The 14042-nt window shown below is 38.9% G+C and overlaps 1 protein-coding gene across 7 annotated transcripts in view; it reads right to left on the bottom strand.

Annotated features, from left to right (window-relative positions):
• Positions 1-2458: 2458 nt before the first annotated feature.
• Positions 2459-14042, bottom strand: part of SPHKAP (SPHK1 interactor, AKAP domain containing) — a 107028-nt gene continuing 95444 nt past the window's right edge. For 4 of the 7 annotated variants that reach the window (XM_048865129.2, XM_048865132.2, XM_075132213.1 and 1 more), the window contains 5 exons: positions 12600-12779; positions 9559-9645; positions 7467-7519; positions 7188-7387; positions 2459-4692 (listed from right to left, as the gene is read on the bottom strand). In XM_048865129.2, the coding sequence (XP_048721086.2) occupies positions 4549-4692; positions 7188-7387; positions 7467-7519; positions 9559-9645; positions 12600-12779 (664 nt within the window). In that variant the 3' untranslated portion in view covers positions 2459-4548. The remainder of the gene's footprint in view (positions 4693-7187; positions 7388-7466; positions 7520-9558; positions 9646-12599; positions 12780-14042) is intronic. The other 3 variants (XM_048865131.2, XM_048865134.2, XM_048865135.2) reach the window with 3 other exon arrangements.

The raw sequence follows: 14042 nt of genomic DNA, 5'->3' as shown, positions 1-14042 counted from the left end.
TTAAATCTCTTCCTACACTGGCTGCTTTCCTTCTAAGCTAGAGATAATTTTTATTTATTAAATAGCTCTCATGGTCTCTGATCATATCCCTGACCAGTCTCCCTGACATTCTGAAAACTAGAATACATGATTCATGGTAACAGTCATTCTCTGGTATCAGAGTAGCAGCCGTGTTAGTCTGTATCCACAAAAAGAAAAGGAGTACTTGTGGCACCTGAGAGACTAACAAATTTATTTAAGCATAAGCTTTCGTGAGCTACAGCTCACTTTATTGGATGCAAGTTATACAACCCTGTACTAAGGCCATGCAAGATAAACAGGCTGTGTCTGCAGCAAAACCTAGCTCTCCAGAAACAAATAAATCCTGAATTTAACAGGCTGACTGTAGGCAGATCATAATCATTCATACCTTGAACCACAGTAAAATGTTTTCAGCCTTGGTTAATTTAGCAAAGATTTGTGAGAAGACAATCTTTGATGTTAGTACAATGTATTAGGAAGATTATGGGTTATCAGAAACTAATAATGCTAAACATAAAAAAACAGACCCTACATAGTAGTGAAAATTAAATTCCCATGCAAATGTTAGGACTACCAGTGCTGCAGCAAGATCTGGCATGTAAGAAATTAAGTGCTTAATTCTGCCACCCTTATTTACGTTGAGGAGTTACTACTATACTCATATAGAGAGTACTATAAACTTCATTGAATCTTAGTGCTGGCCAGATTCTGCCTCCTCTTTATGTGGGTGTGCAGTAGACTGAATGGAAGAGTTAGCTATAAGGAGACTCCTCCCCCTCAGCATCCTCCCCCTCAAACCTTTGTACGGGTAAGGCAGAATTATTAGGCAGAGCCACATGCTGAGGAGCTGTAGTGATCTCAGTCAAAGTGTAGGCTCCTGACATTATCTGAAACTGAAAAAATATGGTGGTCATTTCTGGTGAATTTCATCATTGCTCACTCCATTTAAAATTCACTGTAATTTTGTAGCACACTTTCTGATAATGGACGCCCCACACCCATCATTCTGATTTCCCAACCCAGTTAAGCCTAACCTTGGGTTTCCTTTTCTGTTCAGTAGTGGGAAAGGCTTTTTTTTTACACCTGACCATTAGGAGTGTGCAGCATTTGTGACAATTAAAAGCTCGGGCATTTCTGCACTGCTTAACCAATGACAATAGAGAACCTGCTTTAGCTCTTGCATCCTTCCTGCACTGAGCAAAAAAGAGAGTGTAGCTGTGGTTATTCTGAGCCTAATCCTGAGACCCACTGAGCACTTACCTCCCATATATTTCAACGGAGGAGCAGGTGCTCAGCATTTCAGGATCAGGTCCCATGTCATCTGAATAAAACTTGGAACCTCAGCAAAGCCACAGCTCTCTGAATGAAAATGAACCCATTCTCAAATGAGAAGTTAACGGTATAACATCAATATAACATGTCATTGACACGGGTCTCTAAGCATGTTAGAAACAATGTACAAGTTAGTGACAGTTACTCAAGTTCACCCTCTGTTAACGATTTAAACCTTAAATTAAAATCTTAATATTGTTAGCTAGTTTGTTGCCAGCTCATTGCTCTAGAGTTGTGTGGAGCTGGAGGAGTGAGGCTAATTATTCACCAAACTGAAATTTCAGGGTAGAATTTAGACACACTCTGTGGATCTAACCATTCCTTTTTCAGACTTATGTGACCTTAGTCTAGACAAGGTGGGTGAGGTAATATCTTTACTGGCTCAACAGAAGAGAGCAGAAGATCTCCTCTGTGTGGCTTGAAAGCTTGTGTCTCTCACCAACAGAAGTTGGTCCAATAAAAGATATTACCTCACCCACCTTGTCTCTCTAATATCCTGGAACCGACATGGCTGCAACTACCCTGCATATAACCTTAGTATAGACAGGTTAATGTTTTATCAGCAGGACAGTACCTCCAGCAGAACAGCACCTTCTCACACTGTGCAGGGATATTAGTTTATTACTGATTCACTTCCTATTGCATCTGATCCTCTTACAAAATTATACATCAATATAATGCCAAGTCTGACCCTGTTTAGCTTTTGATATCTGTTAAGATCTAATTACCCACTCCATAGTTTTTTAAAAACAGAGCTACAAGTAGAGATGCGAGCCATGGCTTGATTTTCAGAGGTGCTGAGCAGCTACAAATCCCACTGAAGTCAGTGGGCGCTAGAGAAGAGCAGCCCTTTTGAAAATTAGACCATAAATAAATAAAACTAAGGGCATGAGCCTTTCAGGTGATGAGTGACCTCAACTTCCATCGCTGCCTTTGGTGTAAGGACCTGTTCTGAGACATTGCATTCAGCAAAAGCAGGTTTGGGAAGGCTAAATGATTGTCATGAATAATGTTTAGTTGGTCAAATAAAATGTATTACACAGTTTCCATTTCCAGTATGCAATAAAATCACATCAACACCTTTTAGAAAGGCAAAGGGGACACATACTGTAACACAAATTTATTTCTGATTAGATTTGCAACATAAAGAACTACTGTACAGAAGTAACTTCATCACACTGTTACAACCCAGTCATGATAGTTGTGCTTTGTAAGGTAAGTAAACATTTATTCTAGCACAGCAAAAGTTTGTATACTGACAACTAACTGGATTTGGTCTAAAAATAAATACCTTTTCCCATTTATAAGAACAAAGTACCTTCAATCTGTAACACTCAATACTTACGTTATTAACAGTCAGCCTCTCAGAGATGCTGAGTACCCACAACTTCCACTGGCATCAATAGGAGCTTCAGCACTTCTCAGGAACAGGCCCAATAGCTGTACAGTTAAATTTAGTGTATACAGTAGATCAACCTTTATACTGGCAGTAAAGTGATCTTTACTGTTTTGTGTATACTGTAGAGTAAATGTAGAGTTAGCCATGTACCTTTATCACATGGATATAGATGTCGATTCACTGACAAATTTTTTCCCTAACAAATGAGTGTGAGAGGGTGGAAATGGATTTAATGGTGGTAACACTGATCGTATGGCTCTTTTTCATAATTTATTTAAAACTATTTCAAAATTTTCAAAAATATCTAGTGCAAAAGGATAATTATTTCAGGAAAAATACAGAAGCATATACCGATATAAGGAAAATAAATGATCTTTCAAATCATTTTTTTAGGGAAATACAGGTAGAATTTCAATTACATCATTTAGTGTAGGAGAAAACAAAAAATGAATGTTTGTGTTTTCAAAGAAGCAAATCACAGTATATGTGAAATTCAAACAATAGGAGCTTTACTGCAATAAACTTTTTTTCCCCTTTAAATTAAAATCCAATCTCTTTGGCAGAGTCAAGAGAATTTATAATTATGTATATAATACTAACTGTTCTTCTCAACAGCAGTCTACTGTAGTTATATCAATGTTACTGTAATAACATGAACTATCATCTGTATTCCAAACATATATATCCAAAATGAGCAGGTAGCCTTAAGGTAAACATATGCTTATATGTGCTGAGACTCATTTTGTATTCTTGTAAGTAACAAAAACAAAATTAAAGTTTAGGCATATGTATGACAATACAATCAGTTTTTCAGGTAGGACTATGTTCAGTTGATTTTTCTTTTTAATAATCAATTTAATTAGACTAAAATCATATAATATGCTCTTTCTTTATCCATAGATCTTAAAGCATTAGATACTTTCATAAGAAAGTAACTGTCATCACCCCCTTTTCACAGATAGGGAAACTGAGGCACAGAGGTGATGTGACTTGCCCAAGGTGACACAGCAGGTCAGAGCTGGGATTGAACCCATATCTTCTGATTATCCACTGGTCCAAACTGCCTCTGATTAAAATGGAAAGGAATCAGAATGTTTTTAAAGAGTAATATTTGAGAGTCTGGATTTCAGTTCCTCCAGAAAAACACAAGAATGGTGAAAGGCTATGGAGAAGAAATAAATGGCCTCATATGCGGAAATTATAATGCATTTTCAGCAGCTTGTTGTATCGTCTACCTGTAAAGGTCTAATAGCTCAAAGTCTTCAACCCCTTTAGACACGGTGAGGATTTTAAAAAATACTTAGATATCTATATTATTTATCTAAAGATGCACATCCCCCTAAGCATTCATTTGGCTGTCCGTCTGGAAAACACTAGTGTTCTAACAGTTAACCTGTACAAATTTTCATGTTTTAAAAACTGAATGTTGTTAGTGTATAATTCTATTTTAGTTGATTGAAATAATATCAAACGATATTAATAGAATATTTGATTATAGAAATATATCCTATTTTCATCCATCCTTCATATTATCCATTCACTTTAAAGGCAAAAAACCCATCCTTTCCTAATACAGTACATCCGAAAGTACAATATGTCAAAGTTCCCCCACATGATATAACAGTATATGGTGCACCTTAATTTCACTTTGCTCAGTGTACAGTTGTGTGGACTGTCCGCAGAGTTTCTATATCTCTGCTTGTTTTATGCACTGATGTTTGAAAATTAGAGCATTACACAAACCACTGCCACTTAAGCTGGATTAAAATGAAAATGCCAAACATTTAAGAGGTTTCTTATCCCAATTCGAGAAGCCAGTCAAAGAGGCTAGGTGTCCTCTCTCTGCTTTCCTCATGTAGCTTGCAGTATTGTACCACCGCATGAAAGATATCACCCACTTTCCAGGACTTCTGGTGAACTAACCGCATAACATCTAGAAACTAGATAAAATGGCACATTTAGGGTTTCATTCATTGTGTATTCTTAACCAGCTTTTGTTAAATAAATACATGCAAATAACTCTTCCAAGTATGAGGACATTACTGAGTCAGCCCTGCCAGGGATCAGAACTCCACTGTTTCAGGCACTGCATACACAATAGCAGTGCAATCTGCCGAGGGTTCTGTCTATACACTATGGATCTGAAACATCTAAAATATGGATTTGGACATCTGGAAACTTTGCATTTCATTTCTGAAAGTCTATAATCTGTGAGAGCCAGATTCTGTTCTTAATGACACCAGATAAATCAAGAGCAACTCTGCTGTAATTAGTGAAGTTATTCCTGTTTACAGCTATGTGAGATCTTTAACCCTGATAAATAATTACAACCTTCCATGATATTGACAGCCCATTATCAAAATAATAGGTACTGTATCTTGTACAACCCCAGGGATCCAACTTGAAGATCTTAGATTTGAAGGAAAAATACGTTTCTCTTTCATTATCATAGTCAGTATTCTTGTTTGGTTACATTTCATTTATAGTCTTAAACAGTTGGAAAAAAATCCTACATTGTATCCACTTTTGTGTTTTCCTGTTTTAATAATGGACTTCATAATGTCATGCATCTGGCCTATCTTTTTTCAGGCTTGGAAATGAAAATCAAAGCTTTTCATTTCCTTGAATTTCACAATCAATAACTAATTAGGCTCCTTTTTATACATCTTCCAGTTTTAAACCACACAAGAAAATATTGTGTATCTGTAGCTGGTGTAGCTGTTTGCTATTTACATACTGAGTCCTAAACTTTAATATGTATTTTAATTATATGTAATAAGCATGTGATTTCCAAGAGCAGCTTTGTAGGCAGGATGTACTTCATTATTCTCTAGTGCATTTTAGCAATTGAATTAACTGTTTGCAAAAGCACATGAGTAAAGCTGACAGCTGCTTCTTAAATAAGATGCAATTTGGACGGTTGCTGCTGAATGCATTTTAAATTATGTTGATGATTCCCAAATGCATGTACTCAAGAAATACCAAACTATAGCTCTGCTACATAAAATGATCTTCCCATAGATATTATTTTAAAATGCCAAAATATTGACTGTAATATTTTTTCTTTCATTGATTTATTTAAATACCCTGACATTTCTGTAAACCTGATGGCTGGATACAACCTTTAAAGCTGACTCTGGGAAACGGACAGTTTTGACAGTCAAAAACTGTCTGAAATGGTATCCTGTGGTTATCATTAAGGGGGAGTAAGGAAGCCCTTGGAATATGAAATATCCTCCATGTAGCTGAGGGCCCATAGTGCTGGAGGCCATTTTGAGCTTGCATGCTTTGATATTTTGGAAAAACACCGTAATGAAACTTGAAAGGGTTTAAAATCTGTTCACTTCACCATCTAAAGATAGTTATGTCTTCACAAATGTGGCTGGCAAAAGTGATGTTTAATTAGTAGCTAAAGCCCCAGTCCTGCAGGACTATCAGTTTTAACTGGGGTAGGTACTCTTGTGGAAAGTTGATTGTTGCAATTAAACACTCATATTCAGAGGAGAGGCTGTTATGGATTTTATAAAACAGTCTGAAAAAGACTTGGAAAAAACCTAATCATTGTGCAGAATAAATAGTAAATCAAAGTTCTAGTCACTAAAGTATATTTTCTTGTATATTTGAAATCTGGGGGTCCAGGTCTTCACTGTCCTGCAGCTTCACTAGCACAAAGGGTCTATAAAGCCAATGGATCTGCCCACAGGGGAAGTTCTCTGAGTGTGGGTGGCTGTGGAAAAGGAGGTAGGCTCAGCACACAGCTGTGCTCCAACTCTTCCCATCTGCAGGAATTGCTCCTTGGATCTTTGGGCAACTAGTCACGAGCTCAGTCATGTCTGAGGTAGGTCTCGTGCTGGGGCTGAAGCAGCGTGGCCCTGGAATAGGGGAGGTTCAAAGTTGGCGTAGAGCCACTATCAGGGGACCAATGCCAAGTGGAGCACTGGTAAACAAGACCCTCTTTCAGTTTTTGGAAGTGAAATGCACCTCAATGTATGGGATCCATGCAGAGTCTTATGCACTACTCTGTGTCCCATGTCAAATTCTGCTCCTATTGCCACTGACATCAGTGGGAACAGGATTTTCCCCAACTGGCTTAAGTGGGACCTAAGTGGAGACTAAGACAGTGCATGGCGCTTGTTAAACTCCATGTAACCACTTGGCACTGTCCAAGGACATCCTCATTAAGGATCTTTTTTTGTTAACTCTGTCCTGATCTATGCAGCTGTCACTTTCATGCAACGGAATGGCTGACCTGAATAGGTGAAATCTGCTTCACTGGTGTATACTGTACTCTATTTGAGGAGGTCTCATTTTAAGTGATTATTCTTTTGAGCTATATACCTCAGCTGTGAAGAATTTTTGTTGTCATTACAAATTTTGGATTTACAGTTCAGAGGTTTAAGTACATTGATGTTATACCCTACACTGTAAATACTACCTTTTCAATTCTGTTTTCCTGAGTTTTCTGAAAATAGATGGTTGGTATTCCAAGTTCAGAAGCAGCTATCCATTGAAGAGTGGTTCGTAGCTCTGCATCCGGGCACTCTGGCTCCAGGTCAAAGTTTATCACCAGTAGGTCTTTTTGACAATTGGCTGTTTCCTCTGATAGTCCAGAAGTGCTTTCTGAAAAAGCAGTCGCTATGCAATTATGTGTATTAACCTTAGAAGCCCTACATCAAGTCAAATTTCCATGTCACAACTGATACATTCAACTTACCCTCTACATTCTCTGGCTTTTCTTCAAGGAAAGCCTTTTCTTCTGCTAATTCACTTAGAAACAAACAACAACAAAGCCTGTTAGTAATATTAGGGACAGTGTAAAGCATTGTTTCATTAGAGTTGAGGTGACAAATTTGTTTTATCATGTAAAATTTTAATCTATAATGTTGCAAAAAAGATAAACAGTATGGGGAGAGATGTGAATCAGGGTACATGCTTCACAATGTTATCACCCCAGTATGACATACTGCTTGCAGAGTGCCTTGTACCTTACACTTCATGAAAATCAATGTATCATTACTGTTTCCCATTGTGTAATTAGGATAAGAAACTACAAGTCTTGTGACATGGCCACATACTACAATGTTCCACCCATGCTGCATCTTTTTAAATCTCGCCTTCTTTTTATGCCTGCCATAGCTTTATGTAACTATAATGAACAAGTATCTTCAGAAACTGTCATTTTTTTTAGCATATCAGCTCTGTTTTGATAATTGGGTTATTTCAATAACTTCCAAAAATGTCAAGAGGTCCTCATTTCATATGTACCACTGTGCTTTCCTGATAGACAGCAGGGGGGAAACGCCAGATTCAGTGTGTCAGAACCTCCGCGTCCTCCCTTTTGGAAGAGTAGGTCCCCACCTATCTACATATTGCAGAAGGCTGTACATCTGGTACTAAAGTTACAGCCCCGTGATATTTGCAGAGGTATAGCATCCACTGTTTCGATTTACATAAGATCCCATCCTGTACTTAATCAAGGGAAATTGTGCATGTGTAGCATTTGGCTGGAAGAACTTCTATTGTCGCCCTCAAAAAGACTGCAGAATCCCAGTCTTAAATGGAAAATTACATGGAAGCAAGATCATATACATTTTTTTTTTTTGGTAGCTGCTGCTACATATGGGGGAAAGTTTAAAATGGCAGCGTTCACTGCATGGTTTATCATGAATGTGAGGCAGTTCTTGGCATATGTACACCATTCATGAATCTACAATTAAAAATCTTCTTAGATCTTCTATTTCAGTATCAAACTGTTCTCTGTCTGATGCTTGCTTTCTGTAGTTACAGATTGCCTTCCTTTTCTTGCCTTTCCTGACCTCTGTCTTCACAGAATCTCAAGTTTCTTGGCCGGCATCTGGTAAATTCATCAGTAGGTGGCTAGTGATTGAGAACACTTACATATGCAGTGCCTGTAGAACTAAGTGAAAGCTGTCAGCTTGAAGTGTCTGTGAGCAGCAGCCAGCACTCTATGGTGCTGGCAGCAAGGTATAAATGTTTTATTATGGCTATCATCCTCAGTCCACAGTTGAAACAGAATATTTACGATTCTACAGAAAGGTGATTGGCCTATGTATATATCGAAAAGGTCAGAACCTTTGGCGAGCAGGAGAAGCTAGATCCTCAGTGATCTAAAAATGGGTTGTGATCCATTAGTGGATTGTGAGGAGTTTCTGGGGCTCACAGTGACTTTGCAAAGCGCCTATCTTCTCTGCATGATGTACAGTACACTCATTTCTACAATTATACCATTGCATTCTACCATTTATCAGTAGGTTATACTATGTTTCAGGGTACCAGAATCTTTAGGCAGGTACTTGCACATCTCTTTATTGCTCTTGAGCAAGCTTGGTAGAATCATGCCCAGAGACAGTGGATAAGGAGTGTCTTGGGCCAAATTATACATCTTGTAAAGAACGTTATGATTTCTCTTTCCTTGGCTTAAATTAATTGACTCTGCTATGCTGATTTTAACTGCTAGTAGAAGAAGCCTTTGAGAAAGTTATTCTTTGAGGTGTGTTCACATAGTGAGAAGTGGATAACTTAGTTAATTCTATCTTTAAACAGAGTACATGGTGGAAATATATCCTTCAAGGTGTCCACCAGGAACAGCCTAACCATAAGCTAGTACTGTCACTTTGCATAAGGATACCTGCATGTGCATTTATCTAAGCCTAATGACAGCCTAAACAGCATCTTAGAAGCACTGATAAGCAGGCGTTTGGCATGTTTGGGATGATATAAATGATTTTCAGCTGAAATTGGAATAGCACTTCTAAATATTAGACTTCATTTTAGTGGCTACTTACTTAATCATAGGAGAAGAGGGCATGTTTTCCTGATAAATTTCCAGGTCCATAATGCCAAGACTGCTAGTGGTACTGCTGTTGCCATTGCTGACAAAGCAAAAGTTTAAATATTAGTGCTAATCTGCACTACTACAGATCCATACATTTTCTAATTAATGTGCAAAGAAAAGTGAATGGGATGTCCCTCTGGTATACAGAGTTACTGCTCTAAACCCAGGTTACACAAAACCAGGGCATATTACTCCAATCCTGCTCAATAAATGATTCCCAGGAAGAAGGCTACTGACATGCTAAAAATTATTCTAGATGAGTCATGCATCCAGTGATGCTCTGAACTGTAAAAAAAAAAAAAACCAAAAAAAAAAAACGGACCCAATCTTGTTCATGGCTTACGCAGTACTATGTGAATTTTAGTACAACATCTAACCTTTGACAGAAAAACAAGCTGCATGAGTTTTTATACAGCATGACTATCAAGTAGTTAGAGATGTCCTGGGTATACCTGCAGAGATTCAAATACCTCTGAACATGGTGGGGTAAGGCAAGGTATCTGTCTGCCTGCCTCACTACTTACTTTCTGGGTAACGCCATAGCCATAACACAGGCAGCTCTTTTGGTGCAGTAAATCATACTATCTGAACACTGCAGGGAATCTGATGGAACTTACAGATATAATGGCAACCTGTCTTGTCTTGCTGGCCAGTATGAAATATAGACTGAGATTTCAATCAGGCCCAGTGTTTTCAGTATCAATAATCAATAATATTTGGAAGCATTCTCTTTGGTTACATTGCAAGAATGAATCTTTTCATCTCAGGATGTTTGATAAGATAACGCCTGTTTACTGTATGACACCATGATAAATTAGATTATCAATCTGTCCACATACCTATACAACCAAGATGCTGTGTATTTACTGACCCCAGTGCATATTAACACCAACAACGGAGAATTTTTTATCCTATGTAGTAGGGGTGAAATTGAACCAGTCTGTTTCAATTAAAACTCCTATAGTATTTTTCTCACACCAAAGTAGTGACTATACAGTACCTCTTGCCATCAACTTTGACGAAGTCAGAGTGTTAATGATTGGTGCACTATAGTTTACTGCATTGGGCCAAAAGAAATCTGATGAGGTTCAACAAGGACAAGTGCAGAGTCCTGCACTTAGGACGGAAGAATCCAATGCACCGCTACAGACTAAGGACCGAATGGCTTGGCAGCAGTTCTGCAGAAAAGGACCTAGGGGTTACAGTGGACGAGAAGCTGGATATGAGTCAACAGTGTGCCCTTGTTGCCAAGAAGGCCAATGGCATTTTGGGATGTATAAGTAGGGGCATTGCCAGCAGATGGAGGGACGTGATCATTCCCCTTTATTCGACAATGGTGAGGCCTCATCTGGAGTACTGTGTCCAGTTTTGGGCCCCACACTACAAGAAGGATGTGGAAAAATTGGAAAGAGTCCAGCGAAGGGCAACAAAAATGATTAGGGGACTGGAACACATGAGTGATGAGGAGAGGCTGAGGGAACTGGGGATGTTTAGTCTACGGAAGAGAAGAATGAGGGGGGATTTGATAGCTGCTTTCAACTACCTGAAAGGGGGTTCCAAAGAGGATGGCTCTAGACTGTTCTCAGTGGTAGCAGATGACAGAACAAGCAGTAATGGTCTCAAGTTGCAGTGGGGGAGATTTAGGTTGGATATTAGGAAAAACTTTTTTACTAGGAGGGTGGTGAAACACTGGAATGCGTTACCTAGGGAGCTGGTGGAATCTCCTTCCTTAGTTATTTTTAAGGTCAGGCTTGACAAAGCCCTGGCTGGGATGATTTAATTGGGGATCGGTCCTGCTTTGAGCAGGGGGTTGGACTAGATGACCTCCTGAGGTCCCTTCCAACCCTGATATTCTATGATTCTATGATTTCTCAGTGGGGAGAGCCATGAGGCACAGTATATTAGCTTTCTCACATTTAAGAATTTATTAAAGGCTGGGTCCTGTACATAATGAGATGCACATTCACTCAAACTCATATACATAGCCCAGCTAAACATTCTTTCAACTAACCCAGCAGTGCTATATGACATTCATAGACTCTGCTTTTCCCCGGCCCAATATAGTACTTTTCCCTTTGTCTTCACAATGCGGAGGAGAGTGGTGTGGTTAACAGGCAAAAATGTTAGTTTTATCTAAGAGTTCACGAGAAAAGCTTTTAGTAAACAGTAAATCTTTAAAGGGCTGAGGTCAGTCAGACTAACATCATTGTATATAAGCTCTAAGGACCAGATGACTTCTTTGACAAGTCCGGCCTTGAGAGGGACGCGGAATGTGGGGCACTGTAGTGGCAATCCCAAGAAAAAAATACGCCAGGTCTGTCACAATTGCCCCTGCTAACTCAGAAAACGGCACACTATAACAGAAACTTCGTCATCCTTTAAGAATTTGTTCCCACTGTACTAGTCAGCTGGGTGTGGGTACAGAGGCGGCCAGCAACTCTAATGCCACCAGTGGAGCTGGTCTAGTCCAGACCCTCTACTCCCTGTAGCTACATCAAAGCTGTCCCTATCTAGGGACTCTAGGGAAAGGAGAAACTTCCTGTGCCTCCATACAGGCCCAGACACAAAATGGCTCTAATTTTTTACTCTGTGTTCATCCCAATCAACAGAGAGCTCTGTACAACATCCTAAAATGTAAATTACCCACGAAAATGCCCAAATAAGCATGTTCGCAAGCAGCAGTAGATAAAACAATTCATGGTTTACAGTAATTAGTTTGTCAGGTGGTGCTTTCATTGTAGGGGCATGATGCAGTCGCTTGGGGTTGGGTAGTTCTTTCTGTGTAGGATGCCAGCTACTAATGTATACAAAGACCTGGCTAAGAACCAGAACATGCATTGAAAAATGAAAGACACGTTTTGTAGCTAGTTCTGTTTCTGTACATTCTGATTATACCTTGCGTGTCTCTCATGTTCCTGACAAACAATCATCAAACCTTTAGCTTGGTGATTAGTCCCTATTGTACATCAGACACAAACAGAATGCAGATACCTCATGGATCTCTCACTGAGTTGCAAGTAGCTACTTGTATCATCAGGATTGTCCTCATCATTAACTAGCTGGGACCAGCTGCCTGTGCTTTCATCGCTGCTGTTGAGAGGATTCGGAAAGTCTTCAGCTGTTTTTGTTTCCACCATGATTTCAGCATCTGGTTTGCTTCTAGTATCAACACTGCAAGAAAAGGCATTATTGATATGGTAAGTGAAAAAATGTAGGAGTTTAAACTAGAGTCTCCAACCTTCAGGCAGTGGAAAGCTTGATTTCCAAAGAGCCAAATAGCAGCAGGACACTTTAGTCAGCTTCAAGTTTTGTATTACAATTTCTGGCTGTGCTATAGTGGGGATACTTGTGGGGACTGATTCATTTCCCATTCACTGTAAATTTAGGGCAAATCCACTGAAGTCAATAAAGAATGGCCATACTGGGTCAGACCAAAGGTATATCTAACCCAGTATCCTGTCTTCTGACAGTGGCCAATGCCAGGTGCCCAGAGGGAACGAACAGAACAGGTAATCATCAAGTGATCCATCGCTTCTTGCTCATTCCCAGCTTCTGGCAAACAGAGGTTAGGGACACCATCCTGGCTAATAGCCATTGATGGACCTATCCTCCTCCATGAATTTATCACTGTAATGTTCAGCAGTAAAAATGGTGCAGGATCAGAATCTAGACCATTTCATGTTACACAAAATCCAGTTAAATATCTGGTCTAAGATTCTCTTTAAAATGGCTTTTATTATATAAAAACAAAACAAATGAGGCTTTCCATTATTTTGGGAATGCCACATCACATAAATGTTCAAACTGACAAATTATGGGCCTGTATCATGACTTAATTGCAATTGGATGTTTAAACCCACACATGTAAAAATATGTCCTTTGGCTGAGTAGGGATTGGGAAAGAGGTATCAGATAAAATCCACTCCAGGCATCACCTGAGGAAAGGGACTCATCTCTTTGTATGCCCTTAGAATACCAATAATTCTTAGCAATTATATGGGACAGCACTTTTTGTTTGTATAGTGGTTTGAAAATATAAACAAATTAATCCTGTTATCAATAAGTATTTTAAGGATGCTTATTCTTTTTGTATTTCCAGTTGCATAACAGAGGTGTTAAATTTCTTAAAGTGCAACAGTAAAAAATAAATTGTGTTAGACATCAAAAAGTATTAAAAACGAGATACATATCTGAGTCAAATAAAAATCCCTGAAAAGAAGTGTAGTGCACACATGATAAAAAAAACACTATAAACATATTTAGAAGTGAAACATACCAAATTTATGCTCAAATGTGGGTCCCATTTCATCTTAAATGTCTCTGGAGGACCTCTAATTGGAAAAGGCATATGTTCGTATGTGATACACGCATTCTTTCCCTAGTCCATTCTGCCACTGAAAATACAGGTGCTTTGTGCAAAGCCATCTCATACAC

This window comes from Caretta caretta, chromosome 9 (genome assembly GCF_965140235.1).
Source record: "Caretta caretta isolate rCarCar2 chromosome 9, rCarCar1.hap1, whole genome shotgun sequence".
Classification (NCBI taxonomy): Eukaryota; Metazoa; Chordata; order Testudines; family Cheloniidae; genus Caretta; species Caretta caretta.
This window is presented reverse-complemented; position numbering and strand designations above follow the sequence as displayed.